Source organism: Poecilia reticulata, chromosome 8, assembly GCF_904066995.2.
Source record: "Poecilia reticulata chromosome 8, P_reticulata-male-v2, whole genome shotgun sequence".
Taxonomy (NCBI): Eukaryota; Metazoa; Chordata; class Actinopteri; order Cyprinodontiformes; family Poeciliidae; genus Poecilia; species Poecilia reticulata.
Genome location: NC_088837.1, coordinates 14,912,918 through 14,931,121, shown reverse-complemented (window position 1 = coordinate 14,931,121; position 18,204 = coordinate 14,912,918). Strand labels below are relative to the sequence as shown.

The 18,204-nt window shown below is 38.1% G+C and overlaps 2 protein-coding genes and 1 pseudogene across 4 annotated transcripts; 1 reads left to right on the top strand and 2 right to left on the bottom strand.

Annotated features, from left to right (window-relative positions):
- Positions 1 to 577: 577 nt before the first annotated feature.
- On the bottom strand, positions 578 to 6,293 carry LOC108166049 (cytochrome P450 2K4-like). 2 transcript variants are annotated; one of them, XM_081610034.1, is made up of 10 exons: positions 6,277 to 6,293; positions 4,723 to 4,819; positions 4,463 to 4,625; positions 3,442 to 3,591; positions 3,127 to 3,287; positions 2,267 to 2,446; positions 2,048 to 2,189; positions 1,162 to 1,346; positions 928 to 1,069; positions 578 to 818 (listed from the first exon to the last, which is right to left on the bottom strand). In XM_081610034.1, exons 4-10 carry the CDS (start codon positions 3,554 to 3,556, stop codon positions 631 to 633), a joined length of 1,113 nt encoding a protein of 370 aa, XP_081466160.1. In that variant the 5' UTR covers positions 3,557 to 3,591; positions 4,463 to 4,625; positions 4,723 to 4,819; positions 6,277 to 6,293; the 3' UTR covers positions 578 to 630. The 2 variants fall into 2 exon arrangements, with proteins under 2 accessions (XP_081466160.1, XP_081466159.1); XM_081610033.1 differs by lacking the exon at positions 6,277 to 6,293 and having other exon boundaries at positions 4,723 to 4,995.
- Positions 6,294 to 7,982: 1,689 nt separating this feature from the next.
- On the top strand, positions 7,983 to 10,470 carry LOC145552553 (uncharacterized). The gene is made up of 3 exons (XM_081610032.1): positions 7,983 to 8,760; positions 8,863 to 8,976; positions 9,202 to 10,470. The coding sequence occupies exons 1-3, from the start codon at positions 8,125 to 8,127 to the stop codon at positions 10,138 to 10,140; spliced, it is 1,689 nt and encodes a 562-aa protein (XP_081466158.1). The 5' UTR covers positions 7,983 to 8,124; the 3' UTR covers positions 10,141 to 10,470.
- Positions 10,471 to 11,396: 926 nt separating this feature from the next.
- LOC108166050 (cytochrome P450 2K4-like) lies at positions 11,397 to 17,162 on the bottom strand (annotated as a pseudogene). Its single transcript, XR_014088641.1, has 10 exons — positions 16,951 to 17,162; positions 15,639 to 15,795; positions 14,548 to 14,697; positions 14,242 to 14,402; positions 13,412 to 13,591; positions 13,197 to 13,337; positions 12,458 to 12,462; positions 12,187 to 12,366; positions 11,953 to 12,094; positions 11,397 to 11,851 (listed from the first exon to the last, which is right to left on the bottom strand). The product of XR_014088641.1 is annotated as a cytochrome P450 2K4-like (transcript).
- Positions 17,163 to 18,204: the final 1,042 nt, after the last annotated feature.

The following is an 18,204-nucleotide window of genomic DNA, read 5'->3' as shown; positions in this document are numbered from 1 at the left end:
AATAAACTGCAAATACAAGTGAGATTTGTCAACACTATCACTGAAAGAGTGACGCCATCAGTTAAAAACTGTTGACAAAATACCAAACTACCTCATTTTATATGATGTTAATCTGAAGGAGGCCATATTGTAGCTCATCAGTTCCATCAAATCTTTACAGTATACCAAAATTAAGCATTTATTTCACAACATGTCATCAAATTTTGCAAATTGTCAGTTATGGAGTTGACGCATCATGATTATGACGAACAACATGACTGTTCATGTTGATAATACACTTACAGGAGTACACAGCAGCGGTTGAGACTTTCTATGAATACTAGTAGCTGTCTTTTGTATTAGTATTAAAGATTAACCACACAGTTAGATTTTCAAGTCTTTATTTCAGTTAGATGGTGCCATTTTCTACTTAGAACTAATAAGTACACAATTTAAAATTAAAATACCACATTAGATCAAAATAAAACATTTTTAATAGAAAGGTGGGCTTAATCAAAAATATGTTTAATACCAGATTAAAGACTATTTTAAACAGGTACTTTGAATCTAAAAAAAAATACCCTCAAAGGAACTAAGATATTTTAAATGATTTATTATGACTGGAAAAACTTTAATATTTTAATTCATTCTTCACTGCCGACTGAGGGCACAGAGCTCATGAGGAGAAGGAGGGATGGTGAATCCCACTGCTGGAGTCAGATCCAGATCATCTTCAGAAACTCCAGGTGGAGGCATGAAACGAAAACGTTGAAGGAGTGAAGTGAAGAAGAGGAAAATCTCCATCCTTGCCAGACTCTCTCCAAGACACACCCTGCGACCTGCAAGAAAAAAAAAATAGTTAACATAAATTTAACATATTTTAATCCAGCCTTGTCTAATAGAATGTATCTGATTAAAACAAAAAAAAAAAAGACAGAGTTGTTCTACCTGCAGAAAATGGTAGAAAGGCATCTCTCTTGATAAATCTTCCCTCCTTGTCCAAAAAGTGAGAAGGGTTGAAGGTGTGAGGGCTCTCCCATTCACTCTCATCATACAGAACAGATGCAAGGAGGGGAATCACAGTAGTTCCCTGAAGACAAAAGTATGAGCAGGATCATCATTAATCTGTAATCTGGAAGATATTGTTTGTTGGAAGCCCAGAAATATTTCCCACTTGCTCACCTCTTTAATGAAGTATCCCTGAAAGGTAACATCTCGACTGGTTTTGTGTGGAGCCGACAAAGGAGTAATGTTACTGAACCGCTGTATCTCGTGGACGACAGCATCCGTGTACGGTAGATTTTTACGGTCTTCCACATGAACCTCTCGGTTTCCAACCACCCTGGTCAGCTCCTCCTGAACCTGGTCTGCAGTAAACAAGAAGGAAATGATCAACAGTTCTCCCTCTGTGGATCACAGTCACCTCAATGACAATGCAAAATGCACAGTTTAACCAAACCTAATGGTTAACAGTTTCTCTCTGTATAATACCAGAGTTGATGGAAATCTCTAAACCTTGTATTTGTCTTTAAGTCTTAAGTCAAAATGTTAAACCAAAATAAAAACCTAACGTTAAAGTTTATGTGAAGCTTTGTTTTTCCTCTTTGCAGATCAACCATTAAAGCTCTGTGAACTTTACTGAAGGCCAAGCTCAATTTGAATGTTGGCCCCTGAAAAGGTAAACTAGGAAATTATTTGCTCCGACCAGGATTTAAAGGATACAATGTTTTTCATGTAGAGATCATTTCTGCTCATGTCAATTCAAAACATCCAAATAATCAATATACATCTTAAAATAAGGACTATGTCGCTTTGTGGAGTTTTATCACATTAATCGTTACAAACATCCATTGCCAATATCTGAAAGAAAAAATTATAGATGTCATTGTATCTTTTTACCCTGAATTTAATAAGATAAAAAAAAATAAATAAGGGTTGCAAATGCTTTGGCAAGGCACTATCGCACTACTAGAACTGACACTGTAACATTTAAACGTAGAAAACATGCTGAAAATCATGTTTTCTAGATGTAGATAAACCATCCCAGATATGTTCTCCTCTTTCTTACCCTGAATGTGTGGAAACTTTGCCATGAGCAGCAAACTCCACCTCAGAGATGCAGCTGTGGTGTCGGTTCCAGCACCAAACAGGTTTACCACTGTAAATGTCAGATTATCCTCAGTGAACTGAGTGTCTTTGACACAAGAGTCCTGGAAGGAAAATATACATGAGACAAATGTGTTTGGTGTTGCCATTATTCTTTAAAAATAGATTTGTGTTGCCTTGCCTCTTCTTTCTGCTTTCGAATCAGAAAACAGTCCACCAGTCCTCTGCATGTCTGAGGGTTGAGTGTCTCTTTCAGTTTCTGCATTAAATCCTTCACATCTCTGATCGTCATCTCAGCGTTTTTTAAAATCATCTGACGGTTTTTTATCCATCTGACCAGCAGGGGAAATGTATTGTAGAGCTTTAAATTAAGAAAAATACATTTTAAAAATCAATACTAAATCAGTTATTTTAAAAGAGTCAAAATGAACTTGAGCAAAGAGTAAAGTCTTGTTGGAAAGCAGCTTTAAGAGGTCTATATGCTAAATGTGGTGGAACATTAATATCAGAAATATACCACATATTACAACCACCAACAACAACAATAACAACTTCTTATTGGCAGAAAGACCCTGCAGTGAAACACAGCAAGGACAGGTAGTTGATTTACAGATGGATGGAGCTAAAAAAAGGACAATCCTTGAAGAAGACTTATTAGAGATAAAGAGAGAAAGATGCAAAATAGTTACATGTAAAAACATTTTAAAACTATAAATCTGCTCATTCTTACACCTCACATTTTGTGCACCACGTTCTGTTGGTCTTTCACATAAAACCCCAAGAAACAAAATAAAATCAAGGATGTGATTGTAAAATCACAAAATCCAAAATTTGTCTTTCATGGCAATTTAGTTTTAAACTTTGAGGTATTTTTATGCATGTAAAATATTTGCATCTGTAAGCTCAGTGTTTGGACTTCAGACAATAATTTAAGTCTCTGCCTTTCATGTAGATAACATTCATCAATAAACTCTGCTAAAGTCTCTCTTTGACTCCCAGTGTATCATTTACAAAGTTGCTTAAGTGAAACATTAAGCTCACCTGAATTCCTGCAGTGCCAAACAGACTCGTATTCTCATTGACCCGACTAACCAGGTTTCTGAATCGAGGATCATCGTATTCAAATCTGCTTCCAAACACAATGGAGGAGATGATGTTGGATGTTGCATTATTTGTTGGACGGGATGTGTTAAATGGTTTCCCTGTGGAGCAAGAGAGTTACTGTTTTATCTTGTCTGCTATTAAAATGTAACTTACAAAAGGAATATGAATCAGTACACCACAACAATGATTAAACCATATGAGTGAAGAATTTTATGTGTCTATTTCTTAGATAAACACAGCATCATGTTATACCTTTATAACTCTCAAACACTTGAATGAGGTGTCCACACTCCTCTAAGATTTTCTCCTCTGCAACTCTCTTCCCCATCCCAAAGTCTTTGAGGGTGTTGATGGCAAAACGACGCATCTCTTTCCATGTTTCTCCATTTGAAAACAGGATTCCTTATACAGTAACAGAAATAAAAATCAGTTCGTGATTGTAAATCATGCATTTGCAAGTACAATGATTGTTAAGAAATGATAAAACAACTTTTATGAGTACTGTGCTTTGGAAAAGTATTGATACCTCTTAGACTTTTCAACGTGTTGTAAAGTTACAGAAACAAATGCCAGTCTATTTATCTACTTTGGCTTTGATTGAGGTCTTTTTACAGTGACACACTGTAATGAAATCAACTGCAGCCAATGTCTTTCAGAAGTTATGTAATTATTAAGATTAGAAGAAGCTGTCTAATGGTGTGAAAGACAAAAGAACACATTACAGACATGAAGTTGTAATGAAGTTTGTACAAATTATCCTAAGCTACAAATATCTCACAGATAACTGTTGAAATGTCTAAAAAATGTGTGGAGTTTGGAAGATCTGCTACAAAATATGGTCACCCACCTTAAATAAATGTAATTTAAACACCGGAGGAGCTGCAAAGATTGACAACTCATTTGAGAAAATCTGAGACATGCAGGAGGGTCACTAAAAAAAGTCACTGTGAAAAGAAAGTCACTGACTTCCTTTGAGAATCTTTAGCACAGCTTCAAAATTGATGTTTACTGACAGAGTCTGACTGAGCTTCAGCTATTTTGTAGAAATTTCTGTTCAGTTTCTAGATGTTTAACACTGGTAGCTGCGTCCCAAAAAAAACTGATTAAAAATGGATGACAACATTATCAGATTTTCATTTCTTGAAAAAACAGAATTTTTCTTCTGTTTCCAAATTATGCACTATTTTCTTCAGTCTCACATAAAATTACAATGAAAGTTTCAGTACTGTCCATAGTGTTACAAAGCTTGTTAAATTTTAATTTCTTATCTTACCATGTCCTTTGTTTATTTCATCAAATATAGGTGCGATTTCTCTTTCTCCAAATTCGTCTCCATAGCCGACCAGAGCCTCTCTGACTGCCCTGTACCCGGCGAGAACAACCACTTTTTTTGGTCCAAGATAAATAGTAAACACAGACCCATGTTTCTTGGAAAGCTGAGTGGATGAAAACAGGAGAGGAAAATGAAACAGAGATCAAACAAGTTTATACATGTTGCAGAAATATTACATAGCAGCTTTAGTCAGAGCCCACCTCACACAGTGTTTTGTAGGGTCTCTGGAGATCAAGCTGCAGCAGGTTGCCAAGCAGAGGCAGAGGCTTCGGTCCTGGAGGTTCTTTACCCGTTTTTCTGGAGGAAGAACCAACAGTCACCAAATAAAGGCCAATCAAAAGGAGGCCTACACCAAGTACAGTGGTAGGACTGGAGAAAAGAAAGAAACCAAAATCCTTCAAAGTCTCCATGCCATCAGCTGCTTACAATCTCCTGGTCTGAATTAACAGCTAAGACAGAGAGGACTTTATGTTCCTGTGGGCAGGGGCGGATCTAGAAAAATATTTATGGGGTGGCAAGAGGGGGGCAGGGGTTTTTTCAGGGGTGGCAGTATATATACAAAATATTGTTTTAACTTGCATTGTTTCAAAATGAGCTTCATGTAGCACCGAGGCTTAAATACAATTTCTTAATAGTTAATTACTTTTACGTCTTTCATACGCCTGCTAATTGATATGCATTACTGGACTGGACAGTGCCTATTGGTCGCTATGTGATTCATTGTGTCCAGAAAACCATTTTATCCCAAATCAGGACAAGCAGAAATCTGTCATGAAAATATTAGTAGTGCCATCATTTGTTATTAGATATATCTATTAAATACGACTTAAAATAAAGATTAGAAAACTGATGTTTGATAAATTCTCCATGACACAAATCTATAAACAGTTTAGTTTCTGTTAGTTCTGTCAAGATGCAAGCATGGGTGAATTTCTATTTATATTGGTCAATCGTTTTATTTAAATATGCTGTAAGAGCTGTAGTTTGATGATTGTTATAAATATCTCCACGTTTTGCGAACAGAGGGATTAGTTCAGTTTTTGTCGCTTGTTTAACTTTTAGGAATTGCAGCGGCTGCAGTGCACCACAATAAAGGTACAATGAAGCTGATAAACAGGTGAAGAACCAAACTAGACAAAACCACTTCTGATTGTTTGCCAAGCCACACATCCAATAAAAGTTCCATCAAGCCACTTAATATCAACAATTATCAACCTACAAATAAACTCTAGAAATAGTACAAAATTAGAAATTTAAGAATAAAGTAAGAAAATTCAAATGGATAAAGAAATAAAGAAAAAATAGCTCCAATAACTTCTATTCTGCCTTTTCTCACTCTGTGTCGGCATTACACACGACCGTTGCCATGGCAACCGAGAAACAACAACTCAACGAGCGGATAGAGCAGAGATTACGGATCAGGGGAATCAACATCAAAATCAAACATTTCCCACACAAAAAGAACCAAAAACACTAAACAGAACATCCAGTCTGTTACAATATAGTCTTGATGTCTATATTGTAATTATTAAGTTTTCGCCTGACAACCGCGGGTGGTTGATTAACTGATTTAAACAGCTGCTCTACTGATGACTTGGTGTGCGGGTTGACCTGTTTTAGTGCTAACGGAACCAAAACACACCAAACTGCGCAGCACATGCTAAGGTTAAAGTCAATAGAAGGCTAGCAACAGTTAGGCTAGCATAACTGCTCACTTGTTCAAAGTTTTCTTTAAGTTAAAACTTTTTCCTCACTTGTTAAATCTGAAGCCTGTGGAAGTCAGCAGAAAAAGACGAAAAAGATTTGAGTCTTGTTTAATTCTCAATGTCTTCCAAGAAAAAACCAAAAATGGAATGAACAACAACTGTTGGTCACTTCACACCTCACCTTCTCTCCTTCAAAATAAAAGCATACATTCTGGTGTGAAATATATACATTGTATCCACCACAATATATACATTGTATCCGCCACAATACTGTATTTATTTTGTTATTAGGGGGGTTCAGTTGAAAGGGTTAAGTATATTTGAGGCCATACTTTTCAGATTTATATTTACTAAAAGTAAGATTCCACCCATAATTTTCCTTCCACTTTACAATTATGCACTAGTCAGTGCTGCTCTTACATTTGAAAGCCTTATAAAGTACATCACAGTTTTTTTAGTATGAGAAAACGTGAAAGGAGCATGACTACTTTTACAAGGCCCTTTATCCATGAAAAATTATAACCAACGTGAGATTAGAACATAACTCATAAGTGAACTAAAATCTCAACCCATACTGTTTGATTCTTGCCTCTGTGAGCAATAAATCTTGTTGAACATGTGTCATTGAAAAGAGTTTCTTAAGATGTCTCAACTGAAGACATAAAGCATGACAAGTTTCAAAGGTGCTTTTTTGAGGGAAGCTGATTAATGTTGAACTTCTGTTCTATTTACTGTAAAGATTACAAATTAGAAAAAAGGAAGAAGTTGAAGTGCAATGTCATGCACAATATTTGGTTCAGTTTCACTTTTCTTTTACTTTGTTTAATATAATCTTATGCAAAAACAGAACAAACACATAAACATAGTGAAGAGCTAGATGCAAAACAATAATCTTATTTTAATCGAATAGTGCCAGAGATTTCCTTAAATTATTGAAAGAATCAAACATCCTTAAAAGACGGCCTTTAAGGATGTTACACTAAGCCTTTGACTAGTGATAACTGAGCCACAGGCATTCCTTCTAAAATAAGTCCAACAACAATGTTTTGGTACTGGAAAGCTATTTATTCAAACATTTAAATAAGAATAGGGAAGTAGATGAAATTATGACAATTATCCACACATACTTCAAAGATCTACCACACTTTAGTAGTAGTTAACTTTAACAAGAATGTATTATTATACCATAGCCAGCCAGCATATGCAGTTAAGTAATGAGACCCTAACTGATTTAGACTTCAAGTAATCTTTAAATTTTACCTAAATGTCTTTAAACTGGAAGTAAATTAGTCATTTGAGTGGCCCAGCCAAAGTCCTGATTTGAATCTGATAGATTATCTGTGGAGGAACATGTGTTCTGCAGAGTCAACACAATTCTTATTATAATGTTGCAGCGGTGGCTACACCCTAATGAGATATGTGATACCCTGTGCAGACACTCAGTCAGCACAATCGAAGGTCAAGCTCGCAGTGCATTCATCTGACATACTCTGGTTTGTTTTCTGCTCATTTCAGCAAATATATGATTGCCCAAAATAGACTGTGAGGTTTATTAACTTTTTACCTCATAATTACAACGAAAAGAGATAAAGTTGTTGTGGACAGTAGGGCAATAATAAAGTACTCTGTTCTGGCTCATTAAAAAACACTGAATTCTACACGCTTTATCCCAATTTACACGGACTGTGCACAACAAAGCAACAGGCATTCTTCAAAAACATGATGGGACTTGATATTCTTCAAAAAGCACTTTTGTTGTTTAAAGATGTACTTACAGTAAATACAATGCAAGACAACAGTGTGCTTTAAAAACATAAACTGTTACTAACTTCTTTCATTTTCTGACTCTTGTAGTGATTGTCAGCTGAACTGGGGATTTATCTAGACTGAACAAGCATGGGTCGACTAGACGATGCTGCCAAACACAAAGTGGTGGAGCTGCGGAAGGCTGGTCTCAGTTTCCGCAAAATCAAAGCTGTGCTGGAGCTGGAGAACATCAAGGTGTCCGCTCAAGCCATCTACCTGTACCTGAGGGAGTTCCAGGGTAGACCACCAGGGAGGGTTAGACCTCTGGAGGCTGGAGGTAGCACTTTGGCGCAAACAGCTCAAGGTCAAGTTGGGGCATTGCAGGAGAGGTGGAGCAACATTCACCTTCAGAACCTGATGAGGGACGGGCCTCATCGCACTGAGTATGCAGCTCCAGCTGACTTCTCCAAACAGGCATCCGTCACTTCAGAGACCACCTCAAATTCCTCTGGATCTGGGGAGGCTAGCAGGCCGGAGCAGCAGTCCGTTGGAAATAAGGAAGAAAACGACATTCAGATTGTTAGTGTCACTTCACTTGCACAGCATGGCCAGCAAAGGGCGACCCAGCCACCTGTAACGAGGTCAGACACAAGTTCAGACATGTCTTCCACGTTAACGGCTTCTGGAGCATTCCTGAGAAGAAGAGTTACACCTTCCCCAGCCACCAGTTCAATTCTAGCAGCTCGAAAAAGACTTTTGGACAGAGCATTGTCACATAGGACAAAGGTACCTACAAAGTTTTCTCAATTAAAAAATTTCTCAATTGCTTTAAAACTGTTTAGATTGTTAAAGTAGTTGGGTTTTTTTAATACTTTTCACATTTACCAGTCATTCCACCAGATGGCGGCGTTGTTAAGGAGAGATCAGGCTGGTGTTCAAAGTTCAGATTTAAGCAGCGCTCTACCACCGCAGCCAGAAACCTATGACCTGACCACTGAAAAGGTGTGATCCCGACAAACTTTAAAAAGCCTAAAAGCAATGCTGTTCCTGCTCCTGTATATTATGTTTTACTTTAGTTTTTATCTAAAACGTGTGTTTATTATCAAATAGCTTCAACACAATAGCATCATCCGAGAGAGAAGTGACAGTAAAAAAAAAAGTCTGAACAGTCCTTTTTTGAAGGTTCCGCCATAGCCACTCCTAAATATAGTGTTTTTATTATTTCAGACTGTTATGGAGGAGCAACCTGGGCATAATGGTTCCCCTCGGCGCTTTGCTGTACAGAGACCAGGAACGAGCGTCCGCTCCCTTCATCCTCCTCCGCGTGTCGGGATTCGCCTTCCTAATCGACCGCCAGCGCCTTTGACATCCTCCGCTCCGGGAACCGTTATTCGTCTGCCGTCCCCCAGGACTCAAGGTGCCGCTTCTCGCAGCGAGGGGAATTCAAATCCACCGTCGGTGGTCCAGGACACCAGAGCAAGAGGCAGCTTGCAGGACCAGATCCAGACCCTGGGCTCTGAGGTTCGCAGCCTGGGCCTGGCAGTGAAGATGATGGTAGAGCAGCAGTGCCGCCTGGAAAGGGAGCAGTCACAGCAGACACAGATTCAGAAGCAGATCCTCAGCACTCTCCAAACACTTTCCTCTAAAGCAGGACTCTGTAGCAGAACCCCGCAGCGGCTCAACAAAACTCCCTCGCCATCGTCTTTACCAGCAGCCTCTGCCACTACCTCTTTCGGCCAAGAAACGTACACTTTTAGTCAAGGCACGTTCTCTCAGTGCGGCCAGACTCAGCCGGGCTACAACTCTTTAGAGAGATTAGAAAGCGTAGAGGCTTTTAAGGTTCCAGGGATGAGCCCACCAAGCATAAACGGGTTTCCACCATGTAGCAACGCAGACAGTCTTCCTCTTACTCACACTTCCTCTCAGTCACAAACGTATCCAGCTGCGTATCAACAGCAAAACAGTCAAGCCCTCCTGGCACCCTACACACAGTCATACGTCTCCTCGTACAACCACACACACACTCAGTCGTTCAGAACGCCGGAGAGCAAAGCAGCAGATATCTCTGTGAGGACTTTCACGGACTGCAGCGGGTCTACCCAGCAGGTCATGAGCTCCTCTCCACACAATCAGCCGCTCAGTAGCATTAAGGTGGAAGGTCCTTAGATAACACCAGGCTCAGTCCTCCAAAAGAACCTTAAACTTGTGTTTCTTTTAATTTGCTGTAGCAATGTGGTGTAAGGTACATTTTTAGGACTACTAATATAAAAGTAGCTGTTTTTAATAAATTTATTTCCGAGGTTCATTATCAGGCAATACTTACAGCAATAGCTTGACAGGTTTGGAAGTTTTGTTGAATTCCTCTGATTTAACTTGGCTACAATTTAAAACAAATCACGGATCTGTATATTTTTGTCTTGTATCAACAGAAAATCCAACACAAACAGTTAATTTTCATAACTTTGACCTGTTTAACAAATAAAAGTCTGATTTTGATCCAGAAAGAGTAATTATTTAATAATATAAGGTACTTCCAGTAACAGGATAGAATGTTGACTGCTGAAATCTTGGGAGAGAAAGAAGCAATTACACCAAAAGCAACTTAAAAGAACAAGACTACAGTTTTATAACCTTAACGCTTAATATGAAGGAGGAGAATCAAAACCATCAGAAGTAAACCCCCCACACCCCCAAAAAACTTAATTATTCCTCAAGCTTATGTATTGAATATGACAAATAATGTTTTGGAAATGTAAAGATGCCAAGGTGCAGGCTTACATTTTTAATGGACCTGTTCCAGAACTTTGTCATCACCATCTGACAAAAATAAATATAATTTTTAATGACCCTATTAGTGATATTTTTACTCAGTTTTACAAACAAATGCTTCTCAAAAAACAAAAGAAATATTATTTAAAACAAAAAACAAGAAGTCCATCTGACGGAGTTGACAGTGCATAACAGAGTTGATGCAGAACTGAAGGTGGTGATAAACTAGTGAGTAAAAAGAAAAACTTGATACATGTGAAGTAATGCAATTTATGTAAAATACATTAAAATGAATGAACTGCACATACAAGTGAGATTTGTCAACACTCACTGAAAGAGTGACGCCATCAGTTAAAAGCTGATTAAGTTGTCAAAATACCAAACTACCTCATTTTATATGATGTTATTCTGAAGGAGGCCATATTGTAGCTCATCAGGTCCATGAAATCTTTACAGTATATGAAAAGGAACCATTTATTACACAAAATGTCATAAAATTTTTTAAATTTCAGTTATGGAGTTGACACATGGTTGTGACGAACAACATAACTGTTCATGTCGATGGCACACTTACAGGAGTACACAGCAGCGGTTGAGACTTTCTATGAATACTAGTAGCTGTCTTTTGTATTAGTATTATAGATTAACCACACAGATTTTCAAGCCTTTATTTCAGTTAGATGGTGCTATTTTCTTCTTGGAACTAACAAGTACACAATTTAAAATTAAAATACCACATTAGATCAACATAAAACATTTTTAATAGAAAGGTGGGCTTAATCAAAAATATGTTTAATACCAGATTAAAGACTATTTTAAAAAGGTACCTTGAATCTGGAATAAAAAACACCCTCAGAGGAACTAAGATATTTTAAATGATTTATTATGACTGGAAAAACTTTAATATTTTAATTCATTCTTCACTGCCGACTGAGGGCACAGAGCTCATGAGGAGAAGGATGGATGGTCATTCCCACTGCTGGAGTCAGATCCAGATCATCTTCAGAAACTCCAGGTGGAGGCATGAAACGAAAACGTTGAAGGAGTGAAGTGAAGAAGAGGAAAATCTCCATCCTTGCCAGACTCTCTCCAAGACACACCCTGCGACCTGCAAGAAAAAAAAAAGTTAACATAAATTTAACATATTTTAATCCAGCAATGTCTGATAGAGTGTATCTGATTAAAACAAAAAAAAGACAATTGTTCTACCTGCAGAAAATGGTAGAAAGGCATCTCTCTTGATAAATCTCCCCTCCTTGTCCAAAAAGTGAGAAGGGTTGAAGATGTGAGGGCTCTCCCATTCACTCTCATCATTCAGAACAGATGCAAGGAGGGGAATCACAGTAGTTCCCTGAACACAAAAGTATGAGCAGGATCATCATTAATCTGTAATCTGGAATATATTGTTTGTTGGAATCCTAGAAATATTTTCCACTTGCTCACCTCTTTAATGAAGTATCCCTGAAACGTAACATCTCGACTGGTTTTGTGTGGGGCCGACAAAGGAGTAATGTTACCAAACCGCTGTATCTCGTGGACGACAGCATCCGTGTATGGCAGATTTTTACGGTCTTCCACATGAACCTCTCGGTTTCCAACCACCCTGGTCAGCTCCTCCTGAACCTGGTCGCAGTAAACAAGAAGGAAATGATCAACAGTTCTCCCTCTGTGGATCACAGTCACCTCAATGACAATGCAAAATGCACAGTTTAACCAAACCTAATGGTTAACAGTTTCTCCCTGTATAATACCAGAGTTGATGGAAATCTTTAAACCTTGTATTTGTCTTTATGTCTAAAGTCAAAATGTTAACCCAAAATAAGAACCTAACGTTAAAGTTTATGTGAAGCTTTGTTTTTCCTCTTTGCAGATCAACCATTAAAGCTCTGTGAACTTTACTGAAGGCCAAGCTCAATTGAATGTTGGCCCCTGAAAAGGTAAACTAGGAAATCATTTGCTCCGACCAGGATTTAAAGCATACAATGTTTTCATGTAGAGATTATTTCTGCTCATGTCGATTCAGAACATCCAAATAATCAATATACATCTTAAAATAAGGACTATGTCACTTGTGGAGTTTATCACATAATCGTTATAAACATCCATTGCCAATATCTGAAACATATTGGCAATGTTTCAGATATTGAAACATTGCCAAAGATTCCATTAAGAATCTTTAGCACAGCTTTAATACAACTGTCCTGCCTTCAAAATGTAACATATCAACACCTGTTAAAAATCTATTGCTGAAAATAGAAAGAAAAAAATTAAACATGTCATTGTATCTTTTTACCCTGAATTTAATAAAATATTTTTAAAAAATAAATAAGGGTTGCGGATGTTTTGGCAAGGCACTATAGCACTACTAGCACATTTAAACGTAGAAAACATGCTGAAAATCATGTTTTCTAGATGTAGATAAACCATCCCAGATATGTTCTCCTCTTTCTTACCCTGAATGTGTGGAAACTTTGCCATGAGCAGCAAACCCCACCTCACTGATGCAGCTGTGGTGTCGGTTCCAGCAGCAAACACGTGTACCACTGTAAATATCAGATTCTCCTCAGTGAACTGAGTGTTTTGACACAAGAGTCCTGGAAGGAAATATACATGAGACAATGTGTTTGGTGTTGCCATTATTCTTTAAAATAGATTTGTGTTGCCTTGCCTCTTCTTTCTGCTTTCGAATCAGAAAACTGTCCACCAGTCCTCTGCATGTCTGAGGGTTGAGTGTCGCCTTCAGTTTCTGCATTAATTTCTTCACATCTCTGATTGTCATCTCAGCATTTTTTAAAATCACCTGACGGTTTTTTATCCATCTGACCAGCCGAGGAAACATATTGTAGAGCTTTAAATTAAGAAAAATACATTTTTAAAAGATCAATAATATTTAAGTTATTTTAAAAGAGACAAAATGAACTTGAGCAAAGTCTTGTTGGAAAGCAGCTTTAAGAGTTCTATATGCTAAATGTGGTGGAACATTAATATCAGCAACAATAACAATAACAACTTCTTATTGGCAGCAAGACCCTGCAGTGATACACAGCAAGGACAGGTAGTTGATTTACAGATGGATGGAGCTAAAAAAGGACAATCCTTGAAGAAGACTTATTAGAGATAAATAGAGAAAGATGCAAAATCTTTACATGTAAAACCATTTTAAAACTATATATCTGCTCATTCTTACACCTCACATTTTGTGCACCATATTGTGTTGGTCTTTCACATAAAACCCCAAGAAACAAAATAAAATCAAGGATGTGATTGTAAAATCACAAAATCCAAAATTTGTCTTTTATGGCAATTTAGTTTTAAACTTTGAGGTATTTTTATGCATGTAAAATATTTGCATCTGTAAGCTCAGTGTTTGGACTTCAGACAATAATTTAAGTCTCTGCCTTTCATGTAGATAACATTCACCAATAAACTCTGCTGAAGTCTCTCTTTGGCTCCCAATGCATCGTTAACAAAGTTGCTTAAGTGAAACATTAAGCTCACCTGAATTCCTGCAGTGCCAAACAGACTCATATTCTCATTGACCCGACTAACCAGGTTTCTGAATCGAGGATCATCGTATTCAAATCTGCTTCCAAACACTATTGAGGAGACGATGTTGGATGTTGCATAATTTACTAGATGTGATGTGTTAAATGGTTTCCCTGTGGAGCAAAAGTCATGTTTTTAACTTTTGAGGACACTTAACTTACAAAGGAATGTGAATTAGACCACTGCAACAATGATTAAATCATTTAAATATGAGTTTTATGTGTCTGTTTCTTAGAGAAACACAGCATCATGTTATACCTTTATAACTCTCAAACACTTGAATTAGGTGTCCACACTCCTCTAAGATTTTCTCCTCTGCAACTCTCTTCCCCATCCCAAAGTCTCTGAGGGTGTCGATGGCAAAACGACGCATCTCTTTCCATGTTTCTCCATTTGAAAACACAATTCCTTATACAGTACACAGAAATAAAAATCAATTTGTGATTGTGAATGATGCATTTGCAAGTATAATGATTGTTAAGAAAACGATAAAACATCCTTTATGAATACTGTGCTTTGGAAAGGTATCCATACCTCTTAGACTTTTTAACATCTTGTAAACTTACAGAAACAAATTTCAGACTATTTATCTACTTCGGCTTTGATTGAAGTGGAGCTTAATGCACAGAGGAAAGGGAACAACTATATCTGCATTTGTATGCAATCTTTTTACAGTGACACACTATAATGAAATCAACTGCAGCCAATGTCTTTCAGAAGTTATGTAATTATTAAGATTAGACAAAGCTGTATGGTGTGAAAGACAAAAGAACACATTACAGATATGAAGTTGTGATGAAGTTTGTAAAAAATTTCCTAAGCTACAAATATCTCACAGATAACTGTTGAATTGTCTAAAAAATGTGTGGAGTTTGGAAGATCTGCTACAAAATATGGCCACCCACCTTAAATAAATGTAATTTAAACACCGGAGGAGCTGCAAAGATTGACAACTCATTTGAGAAAATCGGAGACATGCAGGAGGGTCACTAAAAAAAGTCACTGTGAAAAGAAAGTCACTGACTTCCATTAAGAATCTTTAGCACAGCTTCAAAACTGATGTTTACTGACAGAGTCTGACTGAGCTTCAGCTATTTTGTAGAAATTTCTGTTCAGTTTCTACTGTAGATGTTTACAGTAACCCAAAAACCCTGATTAAAAATGGATGACAACATATCAGATTTCATTTGTTGAAAAAAACAGAATTTTCATCTGTTTCCAAATTATGCACTATTTTCTCAGTCTCACATAAAATACAATGAAATTCCATGAAGCTGGTGTGTACTTGAGAAGAAGTTTCAGTACTGTCCATACTGTTACAAAGCTTTATATGTTAATTCTTATATTACCATGTCCTTTGTTTATTTCATCAAATATAGTGGGATTTCTCTTCTCCAAACTCGTCTGCATAGCTGACCAGAGCCTCTTGCTGCCCTGTACCCGCGAGAACAACCACTCTTTTGGTCCAAGATAAATAGTAAACACAGACCCATGTTTCTTGGAAAGCTGAGTGGATGAAAACAGAGAAGAAAATGAAACAAGATCAAACAGGTTTATACATTGCAGAAAATTACATAGCAGCTTTAGTCAGAGCCCACCTCACACAGTGTTTTGTAGGGTCTCTGGAGATCAAGCTGCAGCAGGTTGCCAAGCAGAGGAAGGCTTCGGTCCTGAGGTTCCTTACCCGTTTTTCTGGAGGAAGAACCAACAGTCACCAAATAAAGGACAATCAAAAGGAGGCCTACTCCAAGTACAGTGGTAGGACTGGAGAAAAAGAAACCAAAATCCTTCAAAGTCTCCATGCCATCAGCTGCTTACAATCTCCTGGTCTGAATTAACAGCTCAGACAGAGAGGACTTTATGTTCCTGTGGGAGTGTTGCTTCAACTATATGTTGGCTCTGCATTGGCCACACATACTTAACCTATGTGCATCACTTAAGGCAGTGGTTCAGGCAGTGGTTCCCAAAGTGTGGGGCATGCCCCTAGGTGGGACGCAGTGTCATCGCGCGATGAATGAAGGGGGACAAAAACCTCTCAGGTTTATGTATTAACCCCATTTCCATGCCCGGTGGCATGGGCGGACATTGGCCGACCACAAAGTCAGCTGTGTGCCCCTGAATCTGACAGAACTGAATCTGTCATGTTTCCTCTACAGTTGTACTTGCAAATAATTTTATGTTTGTTTCATAAATTGAATCAGATAGTCACAAGATACATAGATTATTCATAAAATGTCATTGTGAGATGTGAGATGTATTTTTGTGTTTATTGATGTAAAGCACTTTGAAATGCCTTGCTGCTGAAATGTGCTATACAAATAAATTTTGATTGATTGATTGATTGATTGATTGATTGATTGATTGATTGATTGATTGATTGATTGATTGATTGATTGATTGATTGATTGATTGATTGATTTAATTTGAACGAAGATCTTATTTCACTTTCAGCAAAAGTTTGGGGAAAACTCTGTGCTTTCTTGTTAACAGCAAAATATGTATTATTCAGGGGTGCTGTGGTGGCACAGGGACAAAGCATAACCCACATCTGGAGGCCTTGTGGAGGTGGTCACAGGTTTGATATCTGAATCCAGGATCATCGTATAAACAGGCTTATACATGTTGCAGAAATATTACATAGCAGCTTTAGTCAGAGCCCACCTCACACAGGGTTTTGTAGGGTCTCTGGAGATCAAGCTGCAGCAGGTTGCCAAGCAGAGGCAGAGGCTTCGGTCCTGGAGGTTCTTTACCCGTTTCTCTGGAGGAAGAACCAACAGTCACCAAATAAAGGATGATCAAAAGGAGACCTACTCCAAGTACAGTGGTAGGACTGGAGAAAAGAAAGAAACCAAAATCCTTCAAAGTCTCCATGTTCTCTGGAGTGTTGCTTCACCTATAGGTTGGCTCTGCATTGGCCACACCTACTTAACCTATGTGCATCACTTAAGGCAGTGGTTCAGGCAGTGGTTTCCAACGTGTGGGGCGTGCCCCCAAGGGGGGTCGGAGTGCCATTGCGCGATGAATGAGGTGGGGGGGGGGAACCCTCAGATTCATGTTTTAACCCCATTTCCATGCCCGGTGGCATGGGCGGACATTGCCCGCCCACAAAGTCAATGTGCGCCCCCGCCCCCTGCACTGGAAGCCCGCTGTCACTTTTTTCAGCAGTTAAAACTGTTTAATCTGTTGTTAACACATCGTAACCTGTTTATTCGTGCTGCCTTCAAACGCAACATGAGCGCTGAGACGCTCGCGCTGGATTTACACCTGTGCAGCAGCAACGAGACCTGCTGCTCCTGTGTAGAGCTACGTAGGTGTGTTAGAATCATGGCAGCAAACCAGCAAAACGCAAAGAACTTTAAACAGTTTTTCTCCAAACTGACAGATTGAGTTGAGTAATACTGTTGGATGCAGGTAATGTTAGCTTAAAGATGACTAGCTAATAACAATACAGCGCATAAAGCTTGTTAGCCTGTAGGCTACTGATGTTGTTGTCTATGTTCAGCTACGTATGTGAATCTGTCACTCCATCTGAATCTGACAGAACTGAATCTGTCATGTTTTCTCTACAGTTGTTCTACCAAATAATTTTGCTTTTTTGTTTGTTTCTTTTTTTTCTTTTTTGTCGCTATGTTTATGTCTAACAACTGCTGGTTCAGCTGTATGTTACAGGAAGTACCTGCCTCTCTATAAATGGGCTGTGTTAGAGCTCCCTCTAGTGGAGAAGGAGTAACTAACTAGTACTTAAGTTCAACAAGGAGTTAAATAATGATTCTAGAAACTAAATTAGTTCTACAAAATGTTTGGTGTGAAAACTATCCAGGATTCACGTGACAAGAACTTTACAGAACCGACTGATCAAAAAATTACATTTTAGAAAATACATGAAGAACGTGGCCAAAAAAAAGGTTTCTGCCA